This window comes from Haliaeetus albicilla, chromosome 25, assembly GCF_947461875.1.
Source record: "Haliaeetus albicilla chromosome 25, bHalAlb1.1, whole genome shotgun sequence".
NCBI classification, from domain to species: domain Eukaryota; kingdom Metazoa; phylum Chordata; class Aves; order Accipitriformes; family Accipitridae; genus Haliaeetus; species Haliaeetus albicilla.
Window position 1 is genome coordinate 16,913,019 of NC_091507.1, and position 24,686 is coordinate 16,937,704.

Here is a 24,686-nt window from a genome sequence, read left to right on the forward strand (position 1 = left end):
CCTCCCAAGAGCAGGGCTCCAATGTGGCTGTTGCACAAAAAGAGCAGTAGCTGTTTATGAGAATAAAATGTAAGAGACATTTAAAAGTGAAGACATTTGTTACATGGATGCACAAAGTCCCAAATTTAGCAGGCAAGGCTGAACCCCACATATGGCAGAACAGAGCTATAAAAGTAGTCAGCAAGTGATATTCATCTCGATTTAGAAACAACTTGTTCCTACCATGTAACATAAATGTGACTAAAAACATGCCTGTCTTTTAGCTGCAAGTGTAGTATACACATTCATTAAAGGAACTACGGAAAGCACTGGCATGGATTCACATTTTTTTTCACCCCATAGATCCAGCCTCAGATTTTTTGGTCCAGATTACTCATTTTTCTTATTCTATAGCTCAACAGCCAACAGTTTCCAGCAAGCGCTGAGCCTTCCAAATATAAGTGCTGCTGGACAAAATTCAGCAGCGTTATTTCGGGTTCCCAGTTTGATGAAGCAGAGAGCAATGCAAAGAGGACAACAGACTGCTAAAGTTTCCATGCTCAAGGAACGGCATCACTCTAAGGCTCAGGGAAAGGGGCACAATCTGATATGCTGTCCTTCCAGGGCTCAACATCAGCTAGCAAAGGATATGCAGGGTGAGAAAAAAAATCTTACTAGTGTTTACTAACTTCAGGCAGTTCTCTTGCTTCTACTGCTCTCAAATTCTTGAAGCACACAAGGATCTGGATAATAAAAAGGTGGATCAGTCATCTTTCCCCACCTCCTTCCTGTGGTAAAAGTAGTGATGTTTAAAGAACGCTGCTGTCTGGCATATCAAAACAGCTCAGGCAGCATTTACATATGTACTCTAACACACACTTGCAACTTCTTCTAAAAGAGCAGTCCTGTAACTGATGTTTGTTTGCTCAGACATTCAGTGAATACAGGCACAAAGGCCAAAGTCAATCCAACAGCAAAAGAAAAACAACCCCAAAAAAAGGCTAATATTTACAAAAAAATGCTTTCAGAGTGGTTTTGCTCAGCTGGCAGCAAGACATAGCTGAGGGATGGGATATGCTCTCTGCAATCTGGCTCAGCTTTGCTCTCCCACAACTGCATTTTGCTGCTGCTGCAGCCTGGCCAGTGTCCCCGTCCCCCCCACCAGTGCCAGCCAGTGCCTTGCTGTGGAACGCCGTCTCCACCTCGCAGCAGCACCCTGAAGGTACTTTATTTCTTTGGGCTTAGTCAATAAAGCGTTTTGTATTCTTAACTAATAGTATTTTTTCAGAGTTTATGCCGCGGGGCCAGCCAGGTCCCACTTCGGGCTAAAAAAATCCTCCATTCAAGAAGCTACGAAAGGAAGAGCCCACTGCACGACCCTCTCCCATCTTTGTTGCATCCTGCTCCTGGGGGAGTTAAAGGTTCATCTTCCCCATCCCACTTCTGCTGAGGGCTCCTGAACCACCATCCCCCCCCCCCCCCTTTTGGAGACCTCCAGCTCCCCTTCAAATCCACCCCTTGCATTGACCCCCCTATGCCCCAGGTCCCCACCGTGCCGCATCCTCTCCAGCCTCCCCCGCTGGGGCTAAAACCTTTGCCAGGCAACTTACGAACGCCAACATCTAACCACGACTTCTGGAACGCCATCTGCTGCTTAAAACCTCGTGAGGCCAATTCTCATCCCTTGGGCTCCTGTCGCGGAAATCAAACCATCATCCCTCTTCTGACAGCAGCCCATCAGCGGCTTGCTTCTGTTCAGACCGTATTTATTGCAGCTTTAGCTCTCAGCCCTCGCAGAGCAACAAAGCTTTCCCATAAACTCACGCTCTTATAAATTCAATCTGTTTTATTCCAAATATCACATAAATTAAATACATTTCCCATGAATATTGCAAATATACATGAAATGAACATTGCAATTTTTAAAAAAAGTTTTGGCTTTGCTTATGCAACAAGAAGTGCCAAATGTGGTTAGAACATGAACTTCTCCTGTATTTACTAGATACAAAAAGGTGCAGATTAATAATTTATATTTATACATATGTACACACTCCATTTCATAACTAGCTTTAAAACAGTAAAAAATGGTTTCAAGTTTATCTACATTAAACATACTCGTTTAAATCTGGTCAGAAGCCCCAGATAAGAGTTGATACAATCATTTCACAACTGCAAAATTAAGGCGCTACCAAAATACCAGTTCCACTAGTGTAAAATGTAATAGGAATAGAGAGTGTACAGCTTTCTATTTATCAATTTAAAAGTGGACTGGAGAACAAGGAAAAAGGAGCAGTAAGAAACATGACAAGATCTACAGGTTAGAAGTACAAAGAGATCTCGATGACTATCAAATGAACATATTAAAATACAGTAGATAAAAGGCCTCAGTGGCAAACAATTAGTATGCTTCTGAAAGACAAAAAAAAGGTTAAAATATATATATCATTCTGTAGCTTGAAGCTTTACAGGTGAACAACAGGTGTAGAGGTAGAGGGATTTTTTTTTTTTTGGGCCTCTTTACGATGTATAAAGGGCCACGTTCACCACAGTGAAAAGACTCATCATATATCCCAGCATCCTTGCTTGGACAGCAAGCAAGAAAAGTGTAATGAGCTAGAAAGGCAACGAATCCTGTCTATCTCTTCCAGGAGCTCAGCTCCAGTGCTTCCACATGTACCTTGGCAACAAGTTACACCTAAGCACAGATCGGCCGTAACATGGACATTTCCTCTAGAGAGAAATGAGATAGCTAGCTTTTCCCATGAGGTACTACTGGATGCTGTAGAGATTATATGGCAGAGAGAATTTGGTAACAATGAAACTGGTACTTTCCCTTAGAAAGCAAGTACCACAGGGCAGTGGTGATTTTTTTATTTTATTTATTTATTAAAGCTTTGCTATTTGATCAGCATTCAGTGTTTTGGAAGAAATGTCAGCTTTGGGCTGCTAATATGATTATTTGCATCCATACACAGACAATTCCTATGTTGTTATTATTTATCCAAAACATCAGTCACTGAAATACTCACAAACCGCTTTAAACCTTGACCAAAAAAAAATCCCTCTACAGTTCAGCTTTCTCTTCAATAACTATCATTCTATTAATTATGCAGGCCTTCATGAACACAGTAATGTCACTTTCCATGTAAAACGTGTCTTTACACATTACAGAACAGCAGTAAACAACCTCTCTTGTTCCGTAGGGTTTCCTCTCAGAAGTACCTCAAAAGTAGATATCTTGAAAAAATCACTTTTGCAAAGAAGAATATTCACATTAGTTACTGAGGCAAAGCCAAGAAGACATTAACTAGCACCTTGATATTTTTTTTTTCTTTAACGCACTCCTATATTTAAAATTAAGCACATGTAAGATCAGGGACCAGCAATATACAAATACCATCGGCGTCCCTTTGCAGCTAAACTAGTAATACTCAAAACTAGGCCAGACACACAAAGGAGCAACATGAGTGAGTCTAGAAGAAACACACAGCATGGAAAGGGATGGGAAGAACAGGAAGCTGAACAGAAAGGATTGCGAGATCAAATACAGTCCATCTTCTGGTCTGAGAATTAGTTTGTGAAACCACCCTTCGGTAGCTCAGCTGACAGTGGGCTGAAGACCTACTGACTTCTGACATTTCCTCCCCACTATATAGAACAATTCCTTTATACTTCAGTGACTTCCTCTTCATCACCTTCAAACCCTGGAGGAAATGCATTCAACTTGAATTTTGAGTATTTTGGTGATGGTAGCAGAACTTGCAGAAGGCTACTGTAGAGGTTATGACATCATTGGTTGTAAGTTATGCACTTCACAATTCAGAGAATATACTTACGAACTATTTAAATAGAAAAGGCGTGTTCAAGGTAGAGGCAGTTACAGTACATTCAGGGTATGTTACAGAAACCATTTGTGGTAGCCATTTGCTGAAAGGAAAAAACCTCTGTATTTTTGTTTCCCAGACCACACAGGTTATAACTACAATACCCAAAAGAGAGCAGGTAATATATCCCAACCACTGCATTTTAATGCAGTCTTCTTCCAGAATTCATGTGCAAAGTGAAAAAAAAGTTTAAATACATCTTCACTGACAAATAAGGACAAAAGAACTAAAAAAAAAGAAACCAGGCACTTTGACTATTTAGGTAAACAGCCATTTCTTCTTACCAGACTTCTGTACGTGAATAGGTCTTTACATTGGTCTTGCTATGCTTGCAGCACATGGAGATTCAAGTCAACTTTTTTCCCTGTTGGTAGTATCAGATCTACTTACTGGAAACTATGCCAATTGAATTGGTAACACTGCTAGTTATTTCATTGGCAGTTGAGCAAGTGTTGATCATTTGACTGACAAGTGATCAATTTAATAGCTATCAAAGTTAGATATTAACAAAACAATACATTAAAAAAATAATCCAAGAGACAAATGAAGGTTAACACCTGACTTAAGCTTGCATTGAGACTTGCCTTTATAGGTTCGGTTTGTGCCTCCTTTCACGATGTTATTGTGGACTGATTTCCATCACATACAGCAACTGGTACTAAACTACAATACTTTCGGTTTGAAACATGTTCAGTAGAGATCACCCCAAAGTAACGGGAGGTTGGCATGACACTGCAGGCAGGAGGGAGATGGAAACCTCTCTGCGTTTCATCCTCGCCAGTCCCACTCGCAGATTAGGCGTTCAGCGTAAACTGCAGCATGCCTCCCTTGTACTTGGGGTGAAATCATTATTTCACAGCAGCGTTTATCATACTTTAGGGAGCCGGTTTGATTTGAATTTAGCAATAAGACCAGCTAGGATTACTTTGATTTGTCTTTTCAAATAAACCAAAGTACACCTTTCCAAACATTTTGTACATACTCAACCCGCTACAACACATAAATCACAACACGAGGGATTACCTAAGGCTACTAAATAGTCTACTTATTCAGTAGCTATTATTCTTTCAGATAAACATCCTCAGATGCCTTGACCACAAACAGCTTAAATTTTGTTTTCCTCACAGACTGTTATTTGCTGAAGAGAGAGAGACATGGGTGTATGACAGACTGCCTACCAATTCACTAACAGTGTACTGTTGGTTAGTCTTCATGCATACTTCTGCCAGGCAGCGTAACTCCTCTTCTGTTCACTACCTTCAAGAAAGTCTAGGAAACACCTCTTCAATCCACTGTCCAGTTTCCTTTTCCTACCAAGTAGAAATCCAAATCACATGCAGGCCAATGGTGCTACTCTAGTACTTAACTCTCTTGCAGGCTAGAAACATCAATTCTATCGTAGTACTTTGAAGCAACTGTCCACATCTATCAGCTACGCTCTAACTGTAGCACAGCTTTGTAGAGGCTCAGATTTCACCAGGACAACAGGAGAGAGTGCAAGGTTTGGTGAATACCCAGGATAACAAACCGATGCAATCGATGGATGCTGGACACAGTCAGAAAGGGCTGTTCCTTCTTGAAGGAATCTTTAAAAAAACCCCAAAACAACCCCTCCCCCTTTGCCCTCCCCCAGAATAACCTGTCGTGAGATGTTTTTGGTGCCCACTCACAACTGAAGTCCATGTTATCTGGGTCTTTTGCGAGTCACAAATATCAATACGCGTCTGATGGCGATAAGACGATCTTTAAGGGAGGTCATTGCCAATATAGCCAGCTGAGCTCTGTTTTCCAGAGGCAACACTGCCAAGAGCCACCAGTACCAGGCAGGACCACTGGGGTTGCTCTGCAAAAGGATGGAAAGACATGCAATCAAGTATTCATTGCCCCATGAAGAACGCCACCTTCCTTCCCACCCTTTATTTGCTAAGAAAGTCACCATAAACCAGTTCACACTTAATTTCAGGTGCTCTCCTTGTCTATAGACACCATTAAGACTGATCTCTTCAGATATCAACTTATATTGTTTTCCACTGATTGTCTTCTGTGCTTCATGCTAATAGACCAAAATCGGGTAAATAAAGGGCTTAAAATGTATGAAACCACAGCAAAAACTTGTCAGAAAATAGTCTTGTGTAAAAATTCTGTATAGAATGAGGCTGCGTAAGTAGGAAGGTTTTATTACCTGTGGCTCTGGTTCTTTTCCAGGCATGGACCCAAAGTGATTGAGAATTTGCACTTTCATATTGTCTTTAAGAGAAGTAAACCAGGCAACAGCTTGATCATAAACTGAATCATGAAGGCGGACAAGTTCTTCATATTCCGGTCCTTCAACCTTATTGTTAAAAGAAGGGAGATGGAACAAAACAGGTTTGATACCGTGGAGTCCTTATGCTTCCCCAGAAACAAGCGAAGCAAAATAATGCAGTGACTACGGCTGTTCAAGTGTTTTTATCTAGGCAAACTGTACCCAGGTCTCAGATTTCAAACCTGTGATGCTGGAGTCTTTTTACCCTCCCCTAGGTGTTCTGAAGTGATATTTCTTGGAGCAGTTACTGCCTCATTAATACCCATTCCTAAATGCTGGCACAACAGAAGAATCTGCTCTCTGATCCCGGGACATCATATTAATCATCTCAAACCCACAACCTTGAGTCCCTGTCACAGAAGGACCTCTGAACATTGGTATATCATCTGGCAAAATAAAACAAACACTACTGCCACCGAGCAGAGAGACGGGGGTCTACGGCACTTAGAGACCAGCAGTACTTTGTAGCGGTGTTAAGGCTATGGTAGGACAGCCAAGGAGGAGGAGGAGGGCAGACACCTGAGCAGGCACAAAGCAGGGAAAGTAGATGCTTTCCCAATACCAGGAATGGCCATAAAAAAAAAAATACCCTCGCTGAGGCAAAGAGTGTTTTAGTTGCACAGGCCTAACTATTAGCTATTAGGGAAAATCAAAAAGCATAAGCAAAAAAACCACTACAAATTGGCGATTTGGTTTTTTGGTTTGTTTAGTTTTTAGTTTGGGGTTGTTGGTTGGGTTTGGTTTTTTTTTTTCCCCCTGTAATCTGTACACACCAATGGTGTGATTCACCTGGGCTACTCAGATGCACATCTGAGCTAGCTGCTCTGGATGCCCTTCACAGTCCAGGAGAAACAGCTCGAGGGCCATTAATCTCACCTTAAGGTAGGTATCTAAGACAGAGCAGATAAAATAGGCAGCTTTGGACTGAGATTTCTCACCATCAGATATAACATGAACGTAGGGTGCTGAACACAGGTGTCAGCCTCTCGAGTGAGACAAGGTAAATCTCACCCTAATTATGAAGAGGTGGGTCTGGCACCATCTACAGACAATGCCTGGATACCTGTGTTCCACCACCCTTCACTGGGGATTTAAACACATCAGAGCCCTCACTGAGCAGACTAAATACTCCAGCCTTTTGCAGGGGGAGGCACCTCCATGCGATCTGCCTTTCATGCCCCGGCAAACAACTGCATTATCCTGCACAGGTGAGAAAAGCCCTACCAAGACTTTACAGACTTGCGCTTCAACTATGAGAGCACGCTGAAGAGCTGTATGACCAGACTGGACTTCATCAATTGGCATGAGACTACTACTAAACTCAGTGTTAAGAGGGATCAGGGTTTTACAGACATGCTCTGAAGATGATCCAGGAAGTCATCATTAACAATGGCCAAAAATTCACCCTTTGGCCAACACCCATCACAAGCACTTCACTTGATGCAGGTTTTACAAGAGGACTTGGTTTTAAAAGCTACTCCCCTCTCTGCATTTCTCTGCTCTCAGCCAGCTCTGATGGATGCTTGTACAGGCATGGTTAACTACATGTCACTAGGACCTCATTTTAAGAGCGGACTCCCACATTTGTTTGAGGACCCGTTCTGTAAATGAGAGCTTGGAGGTCACATGCAGTCTGCCAACTGTCTGTTCAGTGCAAGAAGAGAATAGTCAGTTCTCTAACAACAGGGGTGTGTGCTCTTAGAAAGGGTTTCAAGTCCCTACCAGTTTTAAAATGTTACTCTGACCTCATCTACGCATCATGACAGACCTCAGCACCTGAGTCTCAGAAGCTACTTTGAGATCCATGAAGGGAGTGCAACACTTCAAGCAAAGATAATTATAAGGGCAGAAAGGAAGAAAGGGAAGGAAGAGACAAAGTTTGTTCCATGGTTTTCAAAATAGAGCTTTAGTATTTATAATGATATTGGTTTAAAATAATGCACAGCTAGCTTGAAATGCAACAAGGAAAGACTATTTAAGTGAATCCAGCAATACATGGGTATGAATAACTTTGCACCATAGATCACCTTTTTATCTTCAAGATACTCGATGTTTGCTGTGTTATATCCATCTCGCTGGCCATGGCTTAAGACCCTAAAACGACGGACACCAACTGTATCAACAACTGAGCGCCCATCAGGAAAAAACTTTACGTCCCTGATCTCTAATATACAGCCATGATCTGCAAATCTGAAATGACAGAAGGGCATAAAAGTGGAAGTCATCAACAAGTGTTTATACACATCAGGACAAATACTGGGCCTAATTCACCACTTCTTATTTGAAAGAGGATCCTGCTTTGGTGACAATACATTTCTGCTTACTCACATAAGCCACACAACCCCCACCCTTTCTGCCTTCCCTCAGAGGTCCACGGCAGCAGCATTTTCGGAGTGTATTTGCGGAGTGGGAGGGTTGGGAAGGGACAGGAAACTAAATGAAGCATGTTTCATGCTGGGCGTTGCCAGCTGCTGATGGCAAATTCACCTGGTTTGCAAAGAAAACAAGATGGGTAAAGATAACGTAAGGAAGTCCAGAAACTGAGGAACAAATGCAGGGCTGGGAGGGCTGTCCCCCTACTCTGATGTCTAAGCAGAGGATTACAGGCTTTAGGAGAAAAAGGCTTCTATATAGCAAGACCTTTCTTGCACTTGTTTCCTTTCCTAAAAAAAAACACCAAAAAGCAAAAACAAACAAAAAATCCCCAAACAACCCCAAAACACCCTCTTTACAAAAGCACATTTCTATCAGTTATATTTAAAGTAGGCACAGGTTTTAATCATGCCCTGGAAACAAGCATGCAACAGATTTTTACTTTAAATTATCAGGCTTACCTACTCTACATCGGTGCTTAGTGAGTTCACTAGAAAGGCTGATCACAGAATGACTCTTCACCACGATATGTTGATCTGCCAGCGTTTGCAGCTCTGCACCTCAGCCTACTGCTAAGCTGGAGAATGCACTATATCTAGTCTCACCTCAAGGTACCAAATTCCTGCAAGGTCTGATAAATGTTTCATCAGGGAAACACTTGTTTTACCAGGGCTTGGCCATTTCTTACATCGGAGTGATGACGAAACAGCGACGCTGCAGGGAAATTACTCCTGTTTCTACTCTACCAGAAATCATGGGTTTGAGAGGGGAAAAAAAAAGCTCACCACTGTGAACAACCATTCTCTCCTGGACATTGTGCAGAACAAACTGAGGAAGAGCAAGAAGAGTACAGTTGCACACAGCTAAGCCCTGGTGCTCTGCCAGTGGGATTACAAAAAGTGAGTTTATTATAGCAATATTAGACTAAACAGTATTTGAAGAGCTACATTACAATTGCTTAAAATCAATGATTTTAGTGACTTTCATACCAAATTTAGAAATTATTCTAGAAGTGATGATTTTTTGTCATTCTTTGAGAAGTTACTTTTGGATAAAAAGTTATTTTAATCAAAGAGAGACAAGAGAGCACCTGGAGATGGGTATGAAATGTACTGACACATTAGAAGTTTATATTCTTCTCCCAGTTTTGACTTAAAATGGAGAAATAAAATAGAGGAAGGTAATAAATTGAACATGTCTTGTCACTGTGTTTTTCAAGGGAGGTATGTATCCATGTCTTAGTAGATGAGGCAAAACGAGTTACCCCACCTTTCATATTCCCAGTTGATTTTGCAATTTTGAATAAACAGAAGAACTTCTTTACTTGTGTAAGAAGGTACAACAGCCTGCCAGGTGTCTACAGATTAAGGCTTCCTCCGCTTCACTGTTTGATTTAAATTACCATGCTTTAAAAGTTTAATTATTTTAGTAACTCAAAACAGACAGGACATAAAAATCTAACCATATCAGCTGCATTTTAAAATACCCTTTATGACACTATCTAATAAACCAATTCTTGTGGTTTTGGGATTGTAACCCCTTGGCCCTCTGTATTAGACCCACCTCCAAATAAGTTTGGCTCTTCCACAGACTAAGGGGAGTAACAATGTCCTAGGGTCACTTTGTCCTCACTCTTACAAGCATTTGCTTCCAGAAAATTGGTAATAGGTCTGGAAGGGACCATGGAGCATCAGCTGCTCTTGGAGCCTGAACTCCACTGAGGGCAGCACACCAAATGGCATGAAGCATAGCCAGAGCCGAAGCCATAGCATCTGGAACCTATAGCATCTCCTGTATTCTTACTGCCACCTCACTGTCCAGTCGGAGAGAAAAAAAAAAAGCCCACAATCCAAACCCACCTGAACTGGACAAGGAAAGGCTGCCAAGCCCTGGTATGACTGCCCTCCTCTCAGCTCCAGTGATGATCACCTACAAAAATGCTGCTCCTGAGCATGCCTGTCTAACGTGTTCTTAAAAATTCCCACGCTTGCCATCCATTCTACAGTCTGCATCACGCCAACATACCTTCTGAAGTCAGCAACTATCTATTACATCTCTTTTAAGACCACCTTATTGTTTTCCCACAAGCATCTTCTTATCCCTTTCACCTAAAACCCTATTATCTATAAAGGACTTAAAAACCTGAAGGTTTTCATAGAATCATAAAATAGTTTGGGTTGGAATGGACCTTTAAAGGTCATCTAAGTCAGTCTCCGCACAGGGAGCTGGAAACACACCAGTGTCAGAATTCACAAAAATGAATTAAAGGTGAGATCATATAGAAAGACAACGTAACCCACTCACTGCAGATAGTTTAGACATTGCAACACAGCAGTAAAGACAAACATCAAATTTCAACATTCAGCAGCAGAACAGTCTTCTCAGCCAAGGGTATACTTTGTCTCATTCAAATGATACCACCTATGCAAGAAACCTATGGAAGGTCTGGATTTTTTTTTTTAACATATATATTATTTTTGGTTTTGAAACTGAGTAGACAGAGGAGCAACCTTATCCAGACAGCTTTCACTAGAACAAACAGGCTAGAAAGCTTTCCAACCACATAGACGATTAAGAGCTATTTTTGGAGCCTGTAGTAGCAGGATGCGTTGTATTCCTGCTATCCATCCAACAGGGGAGCAATAAAAATTACATCATTGTGTCAAAAGGAACGTTTAAGATGCAAACCTAAAAAGCCAGCCACTTTAGTATTGGTTCATACAGGACTGGAAGGAACCACAGTGGTTTGGGGAGACAAGTATACTGCCTGTAGTACTCCATTAGTGTCACAACAGCCTCTGCAACAACAGGACATTCTCAGCTCATCTCCTTACCCTTTTAATTCGTCAGCTAAGCACATGCCAAACTGCTTGGTACCAGTTTCCATGCATCTTCTTATCATTAGGCGATAACGAGGCTCAAAGACATGGAGTGGGCAAGGGATGGTAGGGAAGGCCATGGTACATACGAAGATGGGAACATCTTTATTCAAACTGTAAAATAATTATTAAAAAAAATTCAGCTTTTTTCTGGATACTGCTATATTCAGCATAAACCCTTAATATGACACCGATTCCAGTGGTTTCCTTAGACTCATTCTTCATAAAGGCTTATCTAGTCGAGGTTTGTCATTTTTACAAGACAAACATATTTCAGGACTCTTTCTGTTAATACATTAAGGCAATAATCCCTCTAATCTATTTTCATAGAGGAAAAGTCAGGAAATAATGGGCAATTTCCCAAACGTGTGCACACCAATACATCTAGCTTAAATACACATGGCAAGATTTTGGTGATAAATTTTTCCAGTAATATAGTACCTAAGAACTAGCCATGTTCAAAGCAAGATGGTACAGAATTCCCAAGCTCAGTAAAGCCCTTTAATTTTGAAGAAGCCCACTAATCCACTTAAATAAAACTTGCAATTAAGCCTGAAAAAAATTTTCTTTTTAGTTGAGTTGTAGCGCAAGATCCACAAGTCACTGACAAAACTGGATCCTTGAACTTCTCCTGACCTGAAGTATAACCCATCTATAATTTGAATTCTACTCCCAGAAAACCCCCATTATAACTTTTAAAGCTATTATATTGTTTCAGAGGAAAAAGCAATTATCTTTATTTTAGGAATACTGGTGTGCCTCTCTACCATCCAAGCATATTGTTACTTGTTTATCAGCCACAAACATATCAAAAATACAAAACATCTGGCAGGTTCATTTACAAATTCGTTCATTTTGTGCATCTGCATAAGCAAATGAAGCTTCTTCAGTAATTTAGATTGAAAAATATCATTTTTCTAACAGCTGTCAGTAGTAAAAAGAGAGCCTACTTTGACAATTCCTTCATTTCTTCCTCATAAACTTTCTTCCTTTCAGATAATTCCTCTGGCAAGTAACGGACTATCAGTTCTTCTGTAAGGACGGTCTTCTTGTAAGTTCTGCTTGCCAGAAACTGCAAGGAAGAGTCAACTCTAAGTCTAATAATGAGAAGACAGGTAACATCTCTTCCTCCCTACCCATCCCTTTCCTAAAGCCAAACAGCACGTTAGTCAGGACTGTACTGATTCCTCCTCCTTTCCAGCCTTCAGGCATCAAAACTTCCACTTTGGGGTATGTGGTTCACCCCGGTGCCCATGTAACTATAACCCCATGCCCTTTTTTTGGCAGAAGTTGTACTACCAGCAAGAAAAGGCAGTCCCGCCTCGCTTTTGCAGAAGATACATATATTCTGTTCACCCAGAGCTGTCAGGTTCCTGGCAAGTAGTACTCCAAGTCCAAGACACTTTCTGTCTGCTGCAGCAGAAGCGTTGACCAAGGAGTGACCATTCCTCATTCATCGCAGGTACATACACAAACTGGAGATATGGTATCAACGGGACTACCCAGGCATGAACCTGATGTGATACTTACTGGAAGCCTCTGTTCCTTTAAGCACCAGCAAACCCCACTTGTCTTCCAAGGGATGACAAAACACATTCTGGAGCAAATGAGGTCTGCTCACAGCTTGATGCTGTGGGTACTACTGTGTTGTTCTGGTTTCGTAGAACCATGGAATAGTTTGGGTTGGAAGGGACCTTTAAAGCTCATCTAGTCCAACCCCCCTGCAATGAGCAGGGACATCTTCAACCAGATCAGGTTGCTCAGAGCCCTGTCCAACCCGACCTTGAATGTTTCCAGGGATGAGGCATCTACCACCTCTCCAGGCAACCTGTTCAGTGTCTCACCACCCTCATACGAAAAAATTTCCTCCTTATATCTAGTCTAAATCTACCCTTTTTTAGTTAAAAACCAATACCCCTTGTCCTATCGCAACAGGGCCTATTAAAAAGTCTGTCCCCATCCTTCTTATTAGCCCCCTTTAAGTACTGAAAGGCTGCTATAAGTTCTCCCCAGAGCCTTCTCCAGACTGAACAACCCCACCTCTCTCATGCTTTCCTCAGAGGAGAGGTGTTCCATCCCTCTGATCATTTTTGTGTCCCTCCTCTGGACCCGCTCCCACAGGTCCACGTCTCTCCTGTGCTGAGGACCCCAGAGCTGGACACAGAACTGCAGGTGGGGTCTCACCAGAGCAGAGGGACAGAATCCCCTCCCTCAACCTGCTGGCCACTCTTCTTTTATTGCAGCTTGCGAGTAGAGCACAGAAAATCCCCACATAGATGCTTTCAGAAGAAGAGTTTTGTGCGTTTTTGTTAATTGGGGCAAGGACATACTTACTTCTGACAGCTTTTCTTTGCAGAGCGGGCAATGCGGATTATGGTCAAGGCAACGCTCAAGGCATTTGAGGCAAAAGGTGTGTCCACAGGGAGTGGTAACAGGTTCATAGAACAACCTGTAACAGAAAAGCTAAGTTGCCAACACAAAAAATGCAGATTCCCAAACTGTGGAAAGGAGTGACTACACCTAGCCATCTCTTCCGTTTCTGCTTCTGTATAAAGCACAGGTGTCAGTTTTATCTAAGGATATTAAAAAAGTTTTCATTTACAAGTGGTAAACAATGGAGAAAACCATGCATAAAGGAGAAAACCACATCTGTAAAGATTCACCAGATGCAAGGTTCAGCAAAAAGTAAGAGAGTCATGATTTAGACATTCTCTGGCAAGTTTCCCTTCTGACACCCTGAAAACTTTTTTCAGAAACTAGAAAGGCTTTCTGATCTTAATCCCAGGTCAATGCAGTCATACCTCATGCAGAGGGAACACTCAAAGTCCGACGCATCCACCAGAGTTGCTGGTATTTCACTTGAAGTGACAGCGGTGTTTTCAGGTGAAACATCTGCATCTAAGTAGTTAAGATGACAATTATTTACTGTTTAAATTGTTTTTCCATAAAGAACCTAATTTATCTCTTTTTTTTTTTTTTTTGAAGTTTTGTTCCAAAAAAACATATTTTCCATCTAAGTTTTAGACTTTCTGGCAGGAAATCTTTTGGAGATCAGAGGATGATGTCTATGGCCAGCCAAAGCACTTTAGAGCTAAATACCCATGATTTGCTTCTCCAAAAGTGGTTGGTTTGTTGTTTTTTTTTTTTTGAAGTCTAGTTTTTAAAATACTCTGCTATTGCTTTCCCACCACCATCACCACTCCCACATCAGCCAGGCCAGATGTTTTAAAGGACATTAAGTCCAGAATTTAATTTGTTTACACACAGTTAAACTATTTCATCAGTGTTTATTATATATTTCTCAGCAGGGGTAATTTTTCGAACAAGTATAAAAAAAGCTTACATTCTTCTAGACTAGGCTGCTATGCAAAATCCCAAGTTTCAGACAGCTTAAAGTTTAAGGACTACTGGAGTTGCACTAGCTAATACCGATTTCACTAGTTCAGCGCTCTGCAAACACAGAAGCAAAACACTTCACTTAAAATTCTGCCCACCCTGGTTTTTGGGGGGTGGTATATATCCCTGCAGTTAACATGATTACAGGGTATGGGCTTCAAACTTCACAGCAGCAGCATTTAAGCTCAAGACCTATCAGTTCGAGCTTCTGGTGACATTTATACAAGCAGATTCTGTAACTTCTTTTACAATCCGCATCTTTGTTGCTCAGTGATGAGCTGCAACAGAGCCATGGATTCTGCCTCCATGTCCTTTTTATTAAGCAAATTCTTGACCATTTAAAAAAAAAAAAAAGCTCAGCTTTTTATGTTAAGTTAAAACACTAGGATGTTTTGTTAAAGGATAACTTATGCTCAGCATCTGGTTTATCTCAAGCCCAGATGGGATAGGGGAGAGGGCACTGGTGTTGTGTGGCCTACAAAGAAAAACAGCGTTATCTTTAACCTACATCTCGCATGTTAGCATTTAGTAATAGCAAGAACCTAACTGTGTTAATTCTGCAAATAGTAACATGGCATCGGGATCTAGCACAGACCAGAAATTAATGGTTATGGGTAAAATGTGATCTCTGGCCTTCGCTGTGAAGATACAGGCAGGTCAGATTTCACAATTTATTTACTGAGTCTGCAGTTCATAGGCAAGTACAGGGTTCTTCCCTTCATGGCAACATGATCAGAAACTGGCCATACAGTCGTCATTTGCAGAGGCAGCAGACCGACAGAAGCACTTGAAGACTTTTAATATTTCAAGGCAGAAGTGAGATTTGTCAAGGAGGTGTGGGTTGGGGTTTTTTTTCCTTTAAGGGAAAAAATGCACAGTAGTATAGCAGTGCTTTCAAAGTCCCTTTTAACCAATTATTTCACTACTCTGCAATATATTGCCTTCAGCATCTTTATCCCGGAGCACTAACACCACTTTGGAGGTCTTTATTAGAAGCTTGAGAAGCATACTGATTGTAAGCACTGCTATCAAGTGACAGAAAACTGGAGGGGGACTTACTACCCTTCAAAAGGCTTCTTTGTTTGCTTGGAAAGTTTCATGTAAAGTTACATGTGACTGTTTCTGATGCCAGTTAAAGATTAGTTTCCAGGCTTACTGCATCTTTCCTTTATATAGAAAGACAATGAAGTTCAGCTATACCTCTGAGACCTAGAAAATGGAAGCGGCACCAGCAACACAGACTACTAAACTGTTACTGGATTACACGTTGGAAATGGCCCATTTGAGAAAGAAAAATACAGTGTTCATTGAATGAATGAAACTGCTCTGGAATAAGGTAAATAAGCTGTTACAGCAGAAACAGACACACCAGACAAAGTATTATTACGATCCCTGTAGGGAATGTTTCATTGACACCTATAAAAAGGGAGAAGGAAAGAAGTAGTTTATAATTTTCAGTATGTGCAAAAGAAATCCCCTTCCCATGCCACAACACAAACCTTTTTTAGGAATCTTATTGGGGACATCCAAGCTTTGTAAATCCCTCATATCATTGGACAGCTTTCTTTTTAAGCCAGCCCCAGGTAAACTGGAGAGAATAGCTCCCAAAGACTTCTTGTTGTCTTCAAAATAGAGATCCAGAACATGATGGGGAACAGGAGAATCAGAGCTTCTAAACACATCAGATTCTTGGGACGGGGTTTTTGTTAACCTGAACACAGTATCCTAAAAAAATTAAGAACAGTTATACACAGCATGAGACAATTTTGCTTTGTTTTTTTCTATTAGTTGTATACATCAGCAATAGATCAATGTCCCTACAGTGAGCTTAGCAAGGGAGCAAGGTCCATATCAAAGAAGGACACTCTCCAGTTGCATGAAATAGGGCCACTTCTCTCCCTGCAGCTCCTGTCCCTAGAAATTATGTTCTTCTCATACTAAAATCCTGAGTGAAAAAAAACACCCACAAATATCATCAACCCCACATGAAGGCATCACATTGTCTTCTGAAAAAAGAGTTTCATTCTCTTATTCTTCTGAGGAAGTACATCCGAACAACAAGATCCAACAGCAATGGAGAAAACAAGCTTACCATGAAAGTAAGTGCCTACATGAGTGCAGACAAAGATAATGTCACACAGATCAGACAGATCCTTGTGTTACTTTTGGTATTTTTATGTTGAACGCTTTTTACTTTACCTTTGAGGACCCAGCAACAGAGCTGTCTTCCACAGCTGACTGTGTGTTTATGCTACTCAGAAATGCGGGTTTCAATCTCGTATGGGACGTTCGACTAGAGAAAGGTGCTGTTAGACTATCATGCACATTTTCAAAGGCTGGGAAAAACATCTCACACATTATCTAGTCAATTAGAGAGAGAAAAAAAGAAAAAATAATAATAATTATGACATAGATATTTATGTTTGCACAAACACAGATACACAAACTTCACAGCTTCTGGATGCCAAGAAGCTTGCAACAACCAGGACATCCTGCATTCCCCAATGCCCACAGGAAACTTGAATGGCAGTCCCCACCACAACCACAGGCACAACCCAGGGTGCTCTTCTGGCATCCACCTCCCTCCCCGAAGGCTTCTGCTCCCCAGGAGCACCCGGAGCGGCAGTCTGTTGCATTCTTCTCCTGCCCCTACCCATCTCCACCCTGACCCTCAGACCCCTGCCTCCTGAAGTCTTCAGACCACGCTCTCCCATCAAAATTGGTTAACAGAGATGTCTTTAAGCTGCCCTCATGCTCTGCATCCATCTCCTCTATCCTCAAGCAGATTTCACCCCTAGCTCAAAGCTGTGTGGAGCCTGTTCCCCCTCTCACCAGTCCATACCAAGCGCCTTGCCAAACCCCAGTTTCTTTTCAGAAAAAGCTGCCTGTATGGACAGTCACAGAGAACCTGACGATATTTGGTTAGCACTAAGTGCATCTAATTTCCCATAAGGGACAAACTGCTACAGAGACTGCAGGATTTTTCCAGGACAGGGCAGAACACATCTGCCCCTTGCCAACCCTCTGCCACTTCCCATTTTAAAGTGGTTTTCTGATGGGCACTAAAATTAGCAGCCTCAAGCCTACAAAATCCAGGTGTACTCAAATCCGGCCGACATACTGCAAGCGTAATCTACAAACGACAGCGGCCCAAACTCCAGATTTGCAGTCGGATCCACAAATATACAATCCCTCTGGTTGAGGCATCAACCAAACCCGAGAGGTGCCTTGCACAGCGTAATGCTAATAAGGTTTATTGGAGAGTCTACTGAATCAAATTATCCTTTGGCTGTTTATTATCACCTGAAATAACACAAATTTTACTAGGCTGCAGGAGTAAGAGCAGCATGATGGCCCAGAAGTGGCTAATAAATACATTTTATACCTTTTGGGCTTCTTTCTTCATTGAGCTCCATTCAGGATTTAAGGCAACACAATAGAGAAACTCCTTCAATGCTTCCTCAGTCCTTTCCAATCCAGAAAGAGCTTTTGCTTTCACATAATGGCCCTGTTCACACAAAGGAAACATACAAATCTAGAGATCATTTCTGAAGTGACAGCAAGACATCAGCAAACAAACTTGGAAGCTCACGCCATTCTGCAGGTGAAGAGCAAGATGCTTTTTGGCCAACAACCTCTTTAACACACGCGACTGAAGGAAAGTCAGCCACTTTTGCTGAAGATCCCCCAGGAACCCACTGCTGCATCACCCCCTGCCAAAGACACTGCTCTTTTCCCCAGGCAGGACCTGGTGCAGAACGAGGAGGGGTACTTCTCTCCCCAGGGACCAAGACTACTACATATCCCACCGGGCTCGATACGCCAGAGAACAGTTTCACATACCAGGGCAAACTTAACAGTAATGAAGCTGCATGGGAAAGGCAGTGGCATGGGGCAGGCTGGAGGCGGCAGCTGAGGGAACAAAAGATTTTAGGTTCAGGACATTCACTTCTCCTCGGTGTCTTACCAGGACAGAGATGATTTTTCACCTATTTTGTTTTGCTAGAGAAGACCAACAACATTATGAATTTAGGGCAACTTACCAAGGCTTACCCTGAAACCTTTTAGCCCATCCTACTTCTCCCACGTCCTGGAGTAACCCATCCATGGCCAACAGGTATGGTAGTCAGCTTGGGGACAAGTCCTACTTGTTACTAGTAGCAAGACAGGAATGCCTCACCCCTGAATTTCTCCACAGATATCAATTTGCACTTCAAATCGGGCTACAGAAAATACTTCCGTAACGATGAAAAGAAACTAAGTGTGCATTTAGAGATTTGCCTCTTGCTTATTAGACAGAAGTGTGCTCTGCAAGTCCACCTCTGATCCACATGAGTATCTCTAGGTTGTGCTGAAAATACAATTTCACTAGTCTGAGAGACTGGTTAGATAAGCAGATACACTTTTCTATTCGTCATACTAATGCCAAAAGATCCTGTATCACATAATCTTCCTGAGCAGGTACCTTCCTCGCTGTTTCAATACAGCCCTTCAAGCTGAGCCCCGTTAAGATCTTTACCCTTCTACCGTCAAGAAGTAGGAGGCTTGTACCAAAAGCAAGTAACAGGCACTGTGTAAGACAGGTTACTTAACGTATGTCACTCGGTGACCTGAACAAGAAGTCTCAGTACACACCAATCTCTCAAGGCGAGATACATTTTTCTTTTCCCGAATGCAGTAAGAAGAGGTGCTGTGAGGCCTGACCCTCACCTTCTTATCTTGATGCTCGCAATCTCTGTAAAACCTTTTTAGAGAGGCCCTAACACGCCTGACATCACTGTCAAGACTACTCCACTGCACTGGGGAGGCTACAAGGTTATTTGGCCTCGTCCTTCAGGGCCGCAAGAGCAATTTCCTTATCCAAGCTGCAAGGGAGGACTGAGCTTGGCTGTCTAGGGACAAAACACCTAAAGATCCAACACCAGAAGTGAGGCCCAGGGACTAGACACTTCAAAGACCACCACTGCCACCTTCCCGTTCCTCTTTTCACACAGCCTTGACAAGCATCGGACTGAAGGGTAAGGTCGAGGCAGGACCTTGTGCAGCAGGCAGGATCCAGGCAGGAGGGCATCTGGTTCTATCCGCCAAGTAAAACTACAACTGGAAACTTCTCCCCACCTTAGAAAGACGAAGGACCTGGGTTTCATAGCAGCTGAAAAGAAACCAACTTGTCTATTGCTCCAGTAAATACACTGGACCCAAGAGCTTCACCAGGAACTCAGTGAGCCACTACATTTGAGTTCTCAGTGAGCCCAAACGTACTGGTAGGTGAATGCTCGCCTCCCAGGAGCTACTCCCAGAAAGAGTTTAATTTTATGGTTTTGGTTTTTTTTGGTTTTTTTGGTTTTTTTGTTTTTTTTTTTAACTACACAGCGCATGTTTGAGCTAATCTCTGCCACTGAATGCCTCAAGATACAAAACAAAGCAGATGCCAGAATTCCTGGAGAACATGGGTTCTGGATCAGCACAGCTCCCACGGAAGTTCTCACACACACGCAAGCAAAGTGAAATGTGTCTGTGACACTGCTGGTTATGCCATGATGACAAATTTCTTGGGTTTAAGGGGTGACAAGACAGACAGCCGTCAGAGACAAGTACCTAACTCGTCAGAAACGAGATGCTTCAGACGGCTCCTCTCCACGTGCCCCACGTCTCCCCCAGCTGGAAGCAGAGAGCTAGCTGCAGCCCCCCAGGCCGAGGCAGGCGGCCGAGGGGTTCATGCAACACCTCCTTAGTCTTCACAGGGAAGCCAAGGTCTGCCTAAAATCCTTCTCCAACTCCCAGTGCTACCCTCTCTCCAGGTAGCCCCCAGGGGCTTTATCTGGTCAAACCTGTGCTGCAGTTTTGCTACTGATGGGTTAGGGACTGACCAGAGGTGCAATCCTAGGTGGGATGAGCTGTCGGACACCCGGTCTAGCCTCAGGCAACCGGCGGTAATAACGGGCTCCAGGCGCTTCTTCCATTTCTCTCTCGTAACATCATTTCTGATGCTTGCTTCAGACTGCCCACAAACCCACGCTCCTTGTAGTACTTCCTTTCATTATGAAAAAAAAAAAATCCCAACCCCCTCTATGAATCACCATGACACAGGTGGGAAGCACAGATATGAACACTGTCCCCACCACAGAGAGAAGCCCCGAGAACAAGCAGTTTTCATTTTGGTCTCTACGACATGCAATCACCGTACCGCAGGCCAGTGGGGTTTGTTTCGGCAGAGGACGTCCGCGTCATGAAGAGCTTGCTGGTAGTTCTTCATCAACGTACAGAGTTCTGCTCGCTGTGCTATTAGTGAACACTTGCAAGGAGCTGGAAAACAAAAATCGTTGCAGGGAACTCCATTAAAAGAAGCACTCGGACATGTTAAATACAGTAACCTAAATTCCAGCCAGAGTAACCTAAAAAGCACTACAGCACAACGGTTACATTTATACTCTCCTGTTACGGAAAAAAAGGCAATTCCTTCCTTCTCTCCTTCTTAAAATATATTCCTCTCAGCCTGGAAGCAACCTCTGCATTTTATCTAGCAGAACAGATTTCATATTTGTATACAGGATGCCACCTGGTCTTTCCCTCACCTTCCTTACAGGACACGTAAGAAAGCAAAAAGAAAAAAAGCCCCAACTGTTTTTCCGCCCAGTGTGGCTTTGCATGAAAGAAATCACCAAAGCAGGACTTCAGCTAAAACGTTCACTGTAAGCCACTCATTAAGAAAAATGCATGCAGCCTTCACATTTCATATCCACTCGCCACCCACAAACCTCTGCCCTCCTGAGGGCAGGCAAACCTCTCACGATCACGCACATTGCCTCAGCACCCACACACTCACGAATCGTCCCGTTTGCGTGGATTACGAACATCTCAAGCGTTATTACTCTGTCCTTTCCTAAGGTCTCTATAACATGTTTTAAGATGGAAATCCTCCTCCAGCATAAAATCTCACAGAACCTCAAAACAACTTTGGCTGATGCATGTTCAGCTTGTCCACCAGGACCTCCGGGTCTTCTCTGCAGTGCTGCTACCCAGCCCAGCCCGCCCTGTCGCACGGGGTTGTCCTGTCCCAGGCACACTTGCCTTTGCCAGAGTAGGTGTACCAGTCAGCCCATGCCCCAGGTTGTTGGTCTGAACGGCAGCCCTGCCCTCCCGCACATCAACCGCTTCTTCCTCCCCCAGTTCGGTGTCAGGGACAAACTTGCTGACAGCGCGCTCCGCCTGCTCCTGGAGGTTGTTAATAAGGTGTTGAACTGCGTCAGCCCCATTACCAACACCTGAGCAATGCCGCTGGTAGCCGTCCACCCAGCAGCCCTCAAGCCATCAACCACCACCCCGTGCCCCTGATGGTCCAGGCAGTTCTCCACCCTTCCCACCTCCACCTCCCCAGTTTGGCCAGGAGGACGCTGCGGCAGGCTGCATCAGCAGCCTTGCACAAGCGTGCTAAGCCCCAAACAACGCTCTGCCTTTGTCCACTAAAGCAGTTAGCTCATCTTAGGAGATGAGATTTAAGCGTGATTTGCTCTTGGTTGCTCTTGACCTTCATGAGCTGGGGAAAGCTTCTGGAGGGCTAGAAGCTGGCTGCTGGATGGTAGCAGCTGAGTGCAGTAACCCTTACCCAAACACAAGCTGGTTAAAACTGTCATAACTGGGATTTAAAGTTTAAAGAGGCTCCAAGGTGTGCTGAGATACAATACTGCCTCATTTCTACAAATTTTAAACTTCTCCTCCAAGCTAGCTTTCTCAAGATTTTTCCTGCAAGCATCACCTCCGGCATGTCCCTCCACAGGGCTCTCGTCTCCGTACCTCTCCTGCTCTCTCCAGCCTGCTTTGGCTTCACTGTTTGCATCTCACTTCAGCGCGAGCATCCTAAACACATCCTCAGTAAGAGCACGTCGCCTACGCAGAGCCTGGGCACACACGCCCGTGTGCACGGATACGCAGAATAAGCACATAACTGCTGCAGGTGCCACCACTCGTTAAGTTCAAGCACCTACCAGAAGGGATGGCCCAAAATCACGTCCCCTCCCCTCCCTGGAGCTGATGCTCGTGCAGCAAACCAGGCTCGCGTGGCTGCACAGAGAACCAGAGAGAGGAATCAATTGACTGAAAGCTAATCCAATAAAAACAAATAAATAAAAAGGTTTAAGAGGATCAGTTTCCCCTCAACTGGTTCACTGTATGGCCACACCAAAGCGAGTGCCAGGACAAGGGATGAGAAAGAAAGAAGCAGCAAGGACTGCTGCCTTTTTTGGCTGTAGCAGGGACTGATGCCAGATATCCTAATTGCAGAATGACATACCAGGGGTGATGCTCCCACAACGGTCCCAGACAGCGACGGCTAGAGACTACACCTAAAACAAGGAGCTCTGCAAAAGCTAGTTCACACTGTGGGATTCTGTGCAGGGGTTTTTTTTTTTGTTTCTTTGGTTTTGCCTTGGGTTGGTTTTTTTAACTATTACACATGCAGACTGCTGCAGTGATCCACATTTCTAGCCGATAATTCTTAAAAGGACTGCAAGTTAAATTAAATTGAAAACAATTAACCTAAGATCTTCAGAAGCAAGTTTTTTTTTTCCTTTTAGTAGATGCTCAAATACGAAATTATTTAATTTAGCTACCATTTAAACAGCCTGTGTCTTCTGTTTATACCGAATATGAACACATACTCTGCATTTCCATCATCGTCCCTGCTGCAGTGTATTTGTGCAGAGCGTGCCGAGGTGGGTAGATGCAGACAGCAGAGGTAGGTGCCTCAGCAGCTGGGCAGGGCGCTGGGTGGGGGATTTTTTGGCACCACGGGGGAAAGAAAGCAGTGGGAGATTAAGGGGTAGGCAAGCCAGCTTCCTTCTTCTGTTCACTACTGCACAGTTCAGCCACGCTGACGTTTCCTAGCGCTTTTCAGCACACAATTCAGCACCCTTCATACATTCGGCAGACTCGGAGAGAGAACAGCTTCATTGGCTCTTTTTCAGGATCTTGTCTCCACTGCAAAAGTTTTAACCAAAAAAAAAGCCACCACAGAGCACAACGGTGTGGCAAAGGCTGCAAGTCCTCCCAAAGGAGAGCCCAAAGGCTCTCACAACGCGAAGGGAAAATAATAAGCTACTGAAAAAAACCAACCCCAAGGCAAACCAGAAAAAGCTACATGTATTCAGGGCTTGTACCTCTTGTTCGCTGAGTCTCAATCAGAAAGCGTAAGGTGTGGCCCATCTTAATGAGTAACTGGCAAGGAATGTTTAGTTAACTGGGGGGAAACCAACAGCTTTGCTAGAGAGAGCAGTATTTATGAGACTAGAGTATAACAGGTTTTCTACAGGGAGATGAAGGAGCTCGACAAGATGCCGCAGCTGGACCCGTGCCCAGCCACCTCCATTCAAGCTCACCCCACTCCGAGACACGGCAGCACAGCCCAAAAGCTCGCCAGCTCGTACCCGACCTGCGGTCCCCTCATCCCCAGCCTCCTGCTGCCGCTGGGACCATCCCGGGAGGGTCCGCGGCTGGTCCCAGGGCAAGGCTAGATGGACTGAAACCTCATACCGTCTGTGAGTGGAACCGCAGCGTCAGCTGGCTGACTCCAACTTAGGGTACGTGTGGAAGTGCGAAGAAAAAGTGAATATCTGGCTACAGCCTGAATAACTACAGCGTTTCTATAAGCACTGCGGTATCGAGTTGTTCCACGCCACTGCATGTGCCGTGGTGAAAAAATTAGTCACAGAAGGTGGACGGAGAGGGTTGAGAACATACAGAGTTTGTGAATGCTGCTAGATGCCGGTATACTATAACAACTGTCAAATTTATTTGGAAAAAAAACAAAAAGTCGCACAATAGCCAATAGTTTGTTTTAAAATAATGCACCCATTCTTTCTTCTGGAGGTTAAA

The 24,686-nt window shown here is 43.4% G+C and overlaps 1 protein-coding gene across 3 annotated transcripts in view; it reads right to left on the reverse strand.

Moving 5' to 3' along the window:
- Positions 1 to 1,807: 1,807 nt before the first annotated feature.
- LONRF2 (LON peptidase N-terminal domain and ring finger 2) overlaps positions 1,808 to 24,686 on the reverse strand; it is a 34,815-nt gene continuing 11,936 nt past the window's right edge. Inside the window, exons 2-13 of one of the 3 annotated variants that reach the window (XM_069770083.1) lie at positions 21,004 to 21,122; positions 18,202 to 18,324; positions 17,016 to 17,177; positions 16,316 to 16,541; positions 14,222 to 14,318; positions 13,755 to 13,869; positions 12,371 to 12,492; positions 11,376 to 11,534; positions 8,196 to 8,358; positions 6,046 to 6,195; positions 5,534 to 5,706; positions 1,808 to 5,173 (exon numbers count right to left, since the gene is read on the reverse strand). In XM_069770083.1, the coding sequence (XP_069626184.1) occupies positions 5,548 to 5,706; positions 6,046 to 6,195; positions 8,196 to 8,358; positions 11,376 to 11,534; positions 12,371 to 12,492; positions 13,755 to 13,869; positions 14,222 to 14,318; positions 16,316 to 16,541; positions 17,016 to 17,177; positions 18,202 to 18,324; positions 21,004 to 21,122 (1,595 nt within the window). In that variant the 3' untranslated portion in view covers positions 1,808 to 5,173; positions 5,534 to 5,547. Of the gene's footprint in view, positions 5,174 to 5,502; positions 5,707 to 6,045; positions 6,196 to 8,195; positions 8,359 to 11,375; positions 11,535 to 12,370; positions 12,493 to 13,754; positions 13,870 to 14,221; positions 14,319 to 16,315; positions 16,542 to 17,015; positions 17,178 to 18,201; positions 18,325 to 21,003; positions 21,123 to 24,686 lie in introns of those variants that run through there. The other 2 variants (XM_069770082.1, XR_011322090.1) reach the window with 2 other exon arrangements.